Genomic DNA, 12,647 nt, shown 5'->3' on the forward strand with positions numbered 1-12,647 from the left:
AAACAACATTAACTTTTCCCCTTCTCAGTCCTCATTAACCAGTCACTTTCGATTATCGATCATCTTTAATTTCTCTACGCCTATCAGTAAACGCTTTGTAAAAAACTCCGCCCTAGAGGACAGCATCCGAAAGCGCTCTGGACCAAAGTTCCTCTGGGCATCTTCAGAATCAAATCTTCCACCGCGAGAGACGGACATCTCCTACTCTCAGAGACAATCAAGTCTCACCGCGACTCCAAATAGTCTAACCGCGACTCCAAATAGTCTAACCGCGACTCTATATAGTCTCACCGCGACTCCAAATAGTCACCCGCTAATTTGTACCGTGCGACCGCCGCCGTTCATAGTGTCATATTCTACAATTATTATCGGACTTACTCGTTATTGTTAATAAACTATTTATGTTACGAATTCAAGTCATGTGCCCGAAGTCATAAAACCGACCTGACTCGAGATTTCGTCGAGAATTAATCAGTCATCAAATTTGGCTCTCACATCCAGTGCAACCCGCGTTCAGACTTTCTTTCGAACATCCGCAACACATATAAAAACCGATATGAGGTACAAATGACTTACAAGGAAGGTATCCCAGGTCGATCTCTCAGATTTGATTTCTTTTATTATATGTTATAGGAGACTAAAAACTAACAAGGAAACATTCCCAAGTGTTCGTCCCCGATCTTATTGATTTTCATATATGTTGAAGAACGCAAAGATCTAAGAGACACATGTTCTTTATATCTGCAATGGTCCACATTTAAGGTGAAGTGAAACACCGTTCAAATCTGTCAATTCGAATACAACACTTTTTTTTGAGGGTATTAGACCAAACTGTCGGAAAGTTTGACACATCACTCCTGATCATCTAACAAGGAAGGTACCTGAGGTGTCCCCCTCCGATTTTGTTCATTTTTAAATATGTTATAGAGGACTAAAATCTAAGGGACCCGTGTTTTTTTTTATCGGCGGATAAACACTTTTAGGGAGTGGAATCAGGCTTCAAAGTTGGCCGTGCAAGGGGGTGAGTTGGCTGTTTCATATAGAGGCACTCGACCGATTTTCATGAAACAACCGTCAAAATGTAGGGAATGAAGAATTATGAAACATGCATTTGGAATTTTTCGAAAAAATTCATTTTTAAGGGGTGAGCCACCCCTTTGAATACTTCTTTTACCCCTTACGCGAGCAGTAATTGTTCTATCCAAATGAAACTTTTTTTGTATTGTTCTGGTCTATAAATTAACCAAGTTTCATTTGGATAGAGCAATTACTGCTCGCGTAAGGGGTAAAAGAAGTATTCAAAGGGGTGGCTCACCCCTTAAAAATGAATTTTTTCGAAAAATTCCAAATGCATGTTTCATAATTCTTCATTCCCTACATTTTGACGGTTGTTTCATGAAAATCGGTCGAGTGCCTCTATATGAAACAGCCAACTCACCCCCTTGCACGGCCAACCTTGAAGCCTAATTTCACCCCCTAAAAGTGTTTATCCGCCGATAAAAAAACACGGGTCCCTTAGATTTTAGTCCTCTATAACATATTTAAAAATGAACAAAATCGGAGAGGGACACCTCAGGTACCTTCCTTGTAAGAGTTGTCCTGACACATTCAAAATTTGGATTTTTAACAAAATTTTTTAACTCAACCCAGACCAGAACCAAAATGGCGTCGAGCTCTCATATTTCGATCGATATACAATTATCGAAGGCTCTGATATGAGAATCGAAAGGGTCAGGACAATTTTAGGAAAATTTAGAACACTCTGGTAATCGATAAACTCGCATTTGAACGGGATAAAGGCAAAAAAAGTGTTGTATGCGCTTCTATGCTAAAACGATGGGAATACGATAATATAATAATATTGCTAAATGTAGTTTTGCATACAAATAAATTGCTATATGGTATGTTCTATTTCTTCCTTAACAAGATAAGCCATAACTTCTTTCAAAAATACGTACAGGCTAAACGGTAGGTTCTAAAAAGCTTTCTGTATTCCTTCGCATTTTCTCCAAGGAATGCATTGAAACAATCTTTGTAACGTGCAAACCAAAATAAACATCTAACGTTAACATGGTATATTCTATTTCTTCCTTAACCCTCTATGGGCCGAATTTTTCATTCAATAAGAAAAAATTGAGGGAACGAAAAATCAGCAATTAGGAACCTATATATGCAAATGAAAAAAAATTTTTCATTTAAAATGTGACCTGAAAGTTACACGTGCCCATAGGGGGTTAAGGGGATGTGAAAGTGGCATCCGAAAGCTCAATCGTTCATAAAACTTTTCTACGAACTGGGTGTCTCAAATCATTTCATACTTTAAAACGTGAATACGGATGCCCTAAGGTAGGTCCTGAAACTCGCGAAATTTCATTTTTATAAACTATTTTTAAAATACCTATAAACAAATTTGAAAAGAATTGAAATTTCATGATTTTCAGGATCTTCTTTATAGTCTTCCTATTCACGTTGCAAAGTTTCAAACTATTCGGTAAACCGAGTTGGGAGAAAAGTTTTATAAACAAAACCTCTTCGACGCCACTTTCATATTACCTTAACAAGATAAGCCATAACTTCTTTTAAAAATACGTAAAGGCTAAACGGTAGCTTCTAAGAAGCTTTCTTCATTCTTTCGCATTATCTTCAAGGAATACATTGAAACAATATCCGTAACGTGCAGACCTAAATAAACATTGAACATTAGATTGTAATCCACGCAGAGTGGTAATCGAAAATTTTCCTGTACGTCAATTAAATATTGACGGTCCTCTTACAGTTTTTACAATTGCAATTACATTTATGGAATGCTTAAGGTGATATGAAAGTGTGATATATACATAACAAAAAGTAAAAATAATTATGAAACTTTTCTCGAAACTGGGTGCACCGAATTATTTGAAACATTAACAGGTGATTATGGATATGCTAAGAAAGAACACGATGCTCATGAAATTTCATTTTTCACAAGAAAATGTGTTTCTGGTTCTAATGTAGGCTAAATAATACAATTTTTATTTTTGTATGAAATTTCACGAGCATCGCGTTTTTTCTTAGAGCCTCCACAATCGCATGTTAACGTTTCAAATGATTCGGTGCACCCAATTTTCAGAAAAGTTTTATAAACATTTCTGATGTTTTATTATGTATATATGACATTTTCATATCACCTTAATAAAGGGAAATATTTTAACTGGTGTTCGGCGACTGGTACACTTACGTTATATCGTCTCATAAGAATTACGGTAAAACATGGAAGAATAAATAAAAGTATCTAACTTTTCATAAGTCTTGCAGAGTAACAAGATTTTATTTAAAAATCCATTCTTTTATTTGAAATATCAATAATGTCTCTGTCTTTCGACTTCACAATATTTATATTAAGATTTTACAAAGAGTGGATTTCAATTGAATTGTTTTACTCTGCATACGTATTATGGATGTAATGCCGAGGTGTGATGGAGAAGGGTTGCATCCTCGTTGCAATATTTTTTATTTTTTTAATTTTACAATTCTGCATACGTATTAAGGATGTAATGCCGAGGTTTGATGGAAAAAAGTTGCATCCTCGTTGCAATATTTTTTATTTTTTTTTATTTTACAATTCTTCATACGTATTAAGGATGTAATGCCGAGGTTTGTTGGAAAAGGGTTGCATCCTCGTTGCAATTCACGATCCTGTTGTTTGTAGATACGTCATCGTCACGCCGGAAGAATGGGCTAAACTAACTCAATTTTACGAAGTGGATCACGAGGTGACGATCAAAAAAGTGGACGATGAATTTGTTACAAATCCAGGTTAGTGAATTTCATTAATCATTAATGATTATTGGATTGGCTAAAATGTCTTGCAACAATAACAACACCGTTTCGAATATACAAAAAAATGTCGCAGGATTTTTTGGCCAACCCAATATTACAATTTCGTAATATAAACAATTATCACGTTCATTATGCAAATAATGATTAGTTGTAATCATGAGAAGTGGATCTTCGCTATTCGTTCAAATATAGGGAATAGTGAAGTATATTTTAATTTTAAGCTTAAGGTGAAGTTAAACCCCCTTCTGATCAATCTATATGAATACAACACTTTTTTTTAAAGGTATTCGACCAAACTCTCCGAAACTTTGACACGTGACTCGTGATCATCGAAGAATTGTCCTGACACATTCAAAATTCGGATTTTTGGAAAAAAATGTTTAGCCTAGCCCAGACCAGAACCAAAATGGCGTCGAGATCTCGTATTTCGATTAATATACAATTATCGAAGGTTCCGATATGAGAAACGAAAGGGTCAGGATAATTTTACGACAATTTAGAACACTCTGGTAATTGATAAACTCGCATTTGAACGGAATAAAGGCAAAAAAAGTGTATTATGCGCTTCTATGCCAAAACAATGGGAATACGATGTCTCGGAGTGAAAATTTAATTGATCTGGAAATCACAGATGGCGCAGGGGGTCTCTCTGCAGTCAATTACGACCCCAGAAAGCACGAATCCAGAGGATTTCTGGAGTTTTACTTCGATTTTTTTATAATTACTCTACGAAAACGACGGGTGGAGTATGCCATTTAGTGCTATACCCAATATAATTCGACACAACTGTCGATATAAAAACGAACGTCGGCAACGTAGGTATTTATAAAAATCTTCTTCATCGACGTCGATCAAGTTCCTCAACGTGTTTCACTTCACCTTAATTGTAAAAAAGCAATTCGTAATTTTAACTTGTACCCAGTAATACCGTACATAGGAACAATAACGATTATAATCAGAGCGTAGTTCATCTTTTCCGTTGATACATGTAGAATGATAAATAAAAAAGGTATATAAAACAAAACTGTAGGTACAACTAAAAAAAACATATATATATATATTATTAATAAAATGACTTTTCACGTTCAGCACAAATATTGTTTATCGTCGTTGCTTTTCTTCTCGCAGGGTTTCCGATTTTCGTTTCAGGGTGGAGAGGTTTGAGGGCCATAGAAGATCTGAGACTAATGTCGATGTTGTCCGCCTTGAAGTGCACGCTAAACGCCTTCTGTCTCCTTTGACTCCCCCCCTCCGAATAATGCCAGAAGACATTAGCACCTAATTTACATATCGCCCCCTTCCGCCTTGGCGCAGGCAAAGTGTCTCGTTATAATTAAGAAGTATCCTGAAAATGAACCGTCGGTAAATGCAGCTTTTCGACACCATTAAAGGGGCCGCCGAGGGAGGATTTGCTCTTAAGCACCCACTCTCATCCTTCCCTTTTCTCTCGGCCTCCCACCTTCCTTATTTTGTTCATCCTACCCTTTCCCTTGAAAGAGGGTTCCCCTTCCTCTTCTGCACCCGCCGTTTATTAATTATATTTATTTTAACCCGGATATTTAAAGTGAAGTGAAACATCCTTCAAATCAGTCGATTCGAATACAACACTTTTTTTTAAGGGTATTAGACCAAACTGTCCGAAACTTTGACACATCANATGTATCAAAGTTGCGGACAGTTTGGTCTAATACCCTTAAAAAAAAGTGTTGTCTTCGAATCGACTGATTTGAAGGGTGTTTCACTTCATCTTAACAACGCGAATGCACACGCGCCTTGTCGTCCCGATTCCGGCCCTCCTTATGCGTCCACGCGTGTCCCCGTATGTCCGCAACACGTCCCCGCATATCGAGGGGGGTCGTGTTTTGTGTAAGGTCGATATCTCTAAACATCCTATTGTCTTGTCTGTCTCTTGGTGCGCAATTTTTTGCTACATTTGTCAAGGCAGCGTGCGCGCGCACACCCGGAGAGCGATCAGAATTGCAAACCGGACCTGAGGAATCGGAGACCGATCGACCGATCCGACCCACCGGACCACACCAAACGTGAACGCCCGATAGAGATGTCGCTCCAGGATCGGTTGACCGCCCGATCTATCCGTCAGATGGCGCACCGAGCCAACCGCTACGCATATCCACTTCTCTCCGACTATATATATACCAATGTCGAAATCTCTAAACATCCCAGACCAGAGCCATATATATCGATATAAACATCGATATATATGTACAGTATATATAGACACATCAGTCCTGATCATCTAAGAATTGTCCTGACACATTCAAAATTTGGATTTTTGGACAAACTTTTTTACCTTAGCCCAGACCAGAACCGCAAAGATTCAGATTAGGATAGGGTTATATTCGAATAAGTCAGGTTAGGAGAAAAAAAACTCTAAACTCCATCTGTCCTTTTCGTACAATAATAATAAAAAAAGATCGAAGTAAAACTCCAGAAATCTCTGGATTCATGCTTTCTGAGGCCCTAATTGACTACAGAGGGACCCCCCGCGCCATCTGTGATTTCCAGGTCAATTAAACTTTCACTCCGAGACCTCGTATTCCCATCGTTTTGGCATACAAGCGCATACAACACTTTGTTTGCCTTTATCCCGTTCAAATGCGAGTTTATCGATTACCAGAGTGTTCTAAATTGTCATAGAATTGTCCTGACCCTTTCGATTCTCATAATAGAGCCTTCTATAATTGTATATTGATCGAAATATGAGAGTTCGACGCCATTTTGGTTCTGGTCTGGACCGAGTTAAAAAATTTCTTTGAAAAATCCAAATTTTGAATGTGTCAGGACAATTCTTAGATGATCAGGAGTGATGTGTCAAAGTTGCGGACAGTTTGGTCTAATACCCTTAAAAAAAAGTGTTGTCTTCGAATCGACTGATTTGAAGGGTGTTTCACTTCATCTTAACAACGCGAATGCACACGCGCCTTGTCGTCCCGATTCCGGCCCTCCTTATGCGTCCACGCGTGTCCCCGTATGTCCGCAACACGTCCCCGCATATCGAGGGGGGTCGTGTTTTGTGTAAGGTCGATATCTCTAAACATCCTATTGTCTTGTCTGTCTCTTGGTGCGCAATTTTTTGCTACATTTGTCAAGGCAGCGTGCGCGCGCACACCCGGAGAGCGATCAGAATTGCAAACCGGACCTGAGGAATCGGAGACCGATCGACCGATCCGACCCACCGGACCACACCAAACGTGAACGCCCGATAGAGATGTCGCTCCAGGATCGGTTGACCGCCCGATCTATCCGTCAGATGGCGCACCGAGCCAACCGCTACGCATATCCACTTCTCTCCGACTATATATATACCAATGTCGAAATCTCTAAACATCCCAGACCAGAGCCATATATATCGATATAAACATCGATATATATGTACAGTATATATAGATATTTATTTTGATATGTTTATTTTTCGCGCGGCAACGTTTAAGGGGATGTGAAAGTGGTATTCGGATGCTCAATCGTTCATGAAACTTTTGTCAGAACTGGATATACTGAATCGATTCAAACTTTACAACGTGAATATGAAGGCTATAAGGAAGGTGCTGACACTCGTGAAGTTTCATTTTATATAGAAAATTTTGAATATATCAATAAACAAGCCAACCGCGACGCATATCTTCCTCTCTCTGACTGTGTGTGTGGATTAATTAATTAATTAATTTATATGATTATTTATTTATTTATTTTTCGTGCTGCAACGTTTAAGGGGATGTGAAAGTGGTATCCAAATGGTCAGACGTTCATGAAACTTTTCTCCGAACTGGATGTACTGAATCGATTCAAATTTTACAACGTGAATATGAAGGCTATTAGGAAGGTGCTGACACTCGTGAAATTTCGTTTTTTATACAAATTTCTGAATACATCGATAAACAAATTTTAAAAATATTGACATTTTATGCATGTCAGGACCTTCCTTATCGGCTCCGTATTCACATTGTCCAGTTTAAAACGATTCGGTACACTCAGTTCGGAGAAAAGTTTCATAAATGAAACCGCTTTGACGCAACTTTTACGTCCCCTTAAGGTGAAATGAAATACGTCGAGGAACTTGATCAACGCCGATAAAGATTTTTCTAAATACCTACGTTGCCGACATTCATTTTTATGTTGACAGCTGTATCGAATTATATTGGATATTGTACCAAATGCCACACTCCACCTGTCGTTTTCGTACAATTATTATAAATAAATCGAAGTAAAACTCCTGGAATCCTCTGGATTCTTTCTTTCTGGGACCCTAATTGATTGCCCCTGCGCCATCTGTGATTTCCACGTGAATTAAATTTTCATTCCGCGACCTCGTATTCCTATCCTTTTGGCATAGAAGCGCATAAAACACTTTTTTTGCCTTTATCCCGTTCAAATGCAAGTTTATCAATTACCACAGTGTTCTAAATTGTCGTAAAATTGTCCCGACCCTTTCGTTTCTCATATCGGAGCCTTCGATAATTGTATATCGATGTAAATATAAGAGCTCGACGCCATTTTGGTTCTGGTCTGGGCTGTTAAACAATTTTTTCAAAAAATCCAAATTTTGAACGGGTCAGGACAATTCTTAGATGATCACGTGTAATATGTCAATGTTTCGGACAATTTGGTCGAATACCCTTGAAAAAAGTGTTGTATTCGAATCGACTGATTTGAAGGGGGTTTCACTTCACCTTAAGCAGCGTGACATCTATGCGCCTTGTCGAGAACTCATAACTCGGCATAATTTAACCATCACAGGGTCGTCGGAGGGAAGGATCGTTAAGGAGTGAGTTTTCAAATTTTGAATGTGTCAGGACAATTCTTAGACGATCACGAGTAATATGTCAATTTTTCGGACAGTTTGGTCGAATACCTTTAAAAAAAGTGTTGTATTCGAATCGACTGATTTGAAGGGGTGTCACTTCACCTTAAATGGGAAAATTCGAGGTAGCGATGGGACGAAGGGGGCAAACCGGAAACGCACGAAGACCGATAAGGAGGCCAAAAAGGAAGCCCGCGGGAGGAGACGCCGGGGGCAGGGTAAACAGACAATTTAGCTTATTTTAAGGGCCGCCCGACCTTTCCTCGCTCGAGGGGATGGTGCAAAAAATCTCCGGGGGTTGCTCACCGGTGACTGATACGGCCCTGCCTAACGAGCCCGGACCGCGGCTTGGCTCCACTCTTAAAGCTTAGAGGGTGGTCCTCGCAGCCCGGGACACATTAGCCCACGTCCGAGCGAGTATCAATCACGCGCCCCTGGGTTGCCCCGTCTTGCCGCCTTCGGGGCTCGCGCTACCAGCGCTATGGTCAGTGGCGCCTCTACCGGCGACTCAAGAACTAGGGAAGATACTTCAATCACGGCCTCAGGAACGCACGTGAAGATTTAGAGTACACGGTTCAAAAAATTCACAAAATTCATACACTCTTAGTACGTAAGGTTGCAGTCAAATTATCAATTGCATGTCTTAAGGGGATGTGAAAGTGGCATCCGAAAGATCAATCGTTCATAAAACTTTTCTACGAACTGGGTGTCTGAAATCGTTTCATACTTCCAAACATGCCTCAGGAACGCACATGAAGATTTCGTGTTCATACACTTTTAGTACGTAAATTTGCAGTCAAATTATGAATTGCATGTCTTAAGGGGATGTAAAAGTGGCATCCGAAAGCTCAATCGTTCGTAAAACTTTTCTATGAACTGGATGTCTCAAATCGTTTCATACTTTAAAACGTGCCTCAGGAACGCACGTGAAGACTTCAAGTACACAGTTCACAAAATTCAAAAAATTCACAAAATTCATACACTTTTAGGACGTAAGGTTGCAGTCAAATTATAAATTGCATGTCTTAAGGGGATTTGAAAGTGGCATTCGAAAGCTCAGTTGTTCATAAAACTTTTCTACGAACTGGGTTTCTGAAATCGTTTCATACTTCCAAACGTGTCTCAGGAACGCATGTGAAGATTTCGAGTACACAATTCACAAAATTCATACACTTTTAGTACGCAAAGTTGCAGTCAAATTATGAATTGCATGTCTTAAGGGGAAGTGAAAGTGGCATCCGAAAGCTCAATCGTTCATAAAACTTTTCTACGAACTGGGTGTCTGAAATCGTTTCATACTTCAAAACGTGCCTCAGGAACGCACGTGAAGATTTCGAGTACACAATTCAAAAAATTCACAAAATTCATACACTTTTGGAACGTAAATTGTATTTTGGTAAAAAAGTTTTTAACTTAGTCCAGACCAGAACAAAAATGGCGTCGAGCTCTCATATTTTGATGAATTATTAAAGGCGCTAATATGAGAAATGAAAAGGTTGTAACAATTGGACGACAATTTAGAACACTCTGATAATCGAGAAACTCGCGTTTGAACGGGATAAAGGCATATAAGTGTCTTATGCGCTTCTGTGCTAAAACGATGGTAATACAAGGTCTCGGAACGAAAATTTAATTCACCTGGAAATCACAGATGGCGCATGGGGTCCCCATGGGTACAAGTTTGAAAACTGTGCTTTCGAGAAAAACACGTTTAAAGTTTCGGGATGAATCGCTGCACTCCGGTTATAATATTACACCTGCCGCGTCCCCGTCCATTCAAACCTCTATAACTCCGCTAATTTTGCGAATTTCTTAATAACATTTAGAGGGACTATTTTCAGGTTTTGTGGTCTCTGAATTTTTCTAGTTCTCCAGGCCAACACCAGCGGTCCCAAAAAATTCTCAGTATAAGTACTCCCCTCGGTTTAGTTGGATAAATTAATGCAACATACTCCGTGGAATGTGAGCTTTAAAAAAAAATCATGAAAATGTACATTCAAACGTTTTCCAGGTCCTGGGAGGTTCTGTGGTCTCTGAATTTTTCTAGCCCTCCTGGCCAACACCAGCGGTCCCAAAAAATTCTCAGTATAAGTACTCCCCTCGGTTTAATTAGACAAATCAATGGAACATACTCCAGGGAATTTAAGCTTTAAAAGATAATAATGAAAATGTACATTCAAACGTTTTCCAGGTCCTGGGAAGTTCTGGGGTTTCTGAATTTTTCTAGATCTCCTGGCCAACACCAGCTGTCACAAAAAATTCTCAATATAAGTTCTCCCCTCAGATTAGTTGGACAAATTAATGCAACATACTCCGACGAATGTGAGCTTTAAAAATAATGAACGAAACACGTTTAAAGTTTCGAGATGAATCGCTGCACTCGGGTTATAATATTACACCTGCCGCACCCCCGTCCATTCAAACCTCTATAACTCCGCCAATTTTGCGAATTTCTTATTAACATTTAGATTGAATATTTTCAAGACTATAAGGTATATGGACATGCAAAAAAGCGAAAATCGACTTTTTGATCGGGCAAAATGTATCTCCCCCCTTAAGGTCGGGGAGACTCGAAAGTGCCGAGGCGCTGTGCCAGGGACGTGTCCGTAGCAGTTGGTACCCCGGTAACAAATATCCACGCAGTGACCGTCGGGGAAGGCGAAATTTCGTCCCCCTCGTGGAAACTAAATTCGAGGCCCTCGCCGGGGCAGAGGCTGCGTCCGGCGGGGAAACTAATCTGCAAATTCGTGTTCTAAATCTAAACGCCGTCCGAATATTAATTCCCGACCGGTCGCGGCAGTGGCTGTTTTGTCGATACACCGCCGCACCTATCCCTACAAATGTCCATTTGATTTGTCGCGCGTCCTTGCTCGCCGAGGCGCTAAATGATATTTACGGCGGCCTGCGGACGAGAGAGAGAAAGAGAGTCTTAATCCCCGGCCCCTTGATCAGCAACCCCCCATGCACCGCCGGAGGTCTCAAGAAAAGAACGAACCCTTCTGCCTGTCGCGCCGAGACGGTGGTTTCTACCATAAAAAGTTTTACGGCCGCTTCGTCGACGGGCCGCACGGCCATTGTGCAAATTGTCCACTTGATTTGTCTCCGAGGTGCCAAGTCGGAAAACTTGACGGACAATCGCGAGGAATACTTCGCCAGTTTATGCTCCAGGATGATGGATTTTTCTCTGGTAAGCTGTAGCCCATTGTTTTCTAGAAGAAATGCCCAACTGTCCCAAGCACTTTTTGGACTCTAGCGCAAACTGCGTCAGAAGGTTGTAGTGGTAATTCTTAATATATCTGTATAATAAGTAATATATGTAAAGGGAGAGAAGGTGGGAGAAATAGGGAGAGATGAAGAGAGAGGGAGCCAAGAGGCTCAGAGGTGTTCCGTTGAAGAGAAGCAAGTCGGCTGCCGTTGTCAAAGGCCGTTGCCAGAAATTTGAGGAACTCTATTCCGATCGTGGACGCACGATCTGGTCAGAAATTTATAACGTTCCTCCTGCGGAGCCTGACGATGTACTATTAATTGGAGTAAAATCGTTGGATTGCTAAAAAGACAATCCCTTCTACTGCCGCACGGACGATCCCTCATACAACTCCAGAAAGATAAGCCTCTCTCTCTCTCGAACATTGTCACATAGTTCATGCGTCCCGTTCTCGTCATATTTGTCTTTGTAATTCGCCTTTCTGTTTATTTATCTTTTTATTCCTGCGTAGCGTTTTATTCTTATATTTATTTATTTTTGTATTGTTATATTTTCCGTTAGCGCGATTATTCTGTTATTTATTCTTTTAAGTTCGTTTTGTAATGGTCTCGGTCTCTTTTTATTCTATTTATAATTTGCGCATGTTTTTATTTATTTATTCATTCTTGTTTGTTTAATATAGATACCTTTTAGACTTTCCCGTTTATTCTTATTGGTTTTGTCTCCTAGTCTCTTTTAGAAGTCCATCTCTCAGGGAAATCTCAACCGTTACAAAGTCCTAAAAATGCACATGCATTGTCTCCT

General features: G+C 39.9%; 1 protein-coding gene across 1 annotated transcript in view; it reads left to right on the plus strand.

The window, feature by feature from the left end:
* LOC111673928 (ubiquitin carboxyl-terminal hydrolase 48-like) overlaps positions 1-12,647 on the plus strand; it is a gene marked incomplete at its 5' end in the record, with an annotated part of 123,594 nt that overhangs the window by 21,548 nt on the left and 89,399 nt on the right. The window contains one exon of the mRNA XM_023432151.1: positions 3,689-3,795. Within this exon, the coding sequence (XP_023287919.1) occupies positions 3,689-3,795 (107 nt within the window). The remainder of the gene's footprint in view (positions 1-3,688; positions 3,796-12,647) is intronic.

This window comes from Orussus abietinus, unplaced genomic scaffold (assembly GCF_000612105.2).
Source record: "Orussus abietinus isolate OABI.00-Male unplaced genomic scaffold, Oabi_2.0 scaffold214, whole genome shotgun sequence".
NCBI classification, from domain to species: Eukaryota; Metazoa; Arthropoda; class Insecta; order Hymenoptera; family Orussidae; genus Orussus; species Orussus abietinus.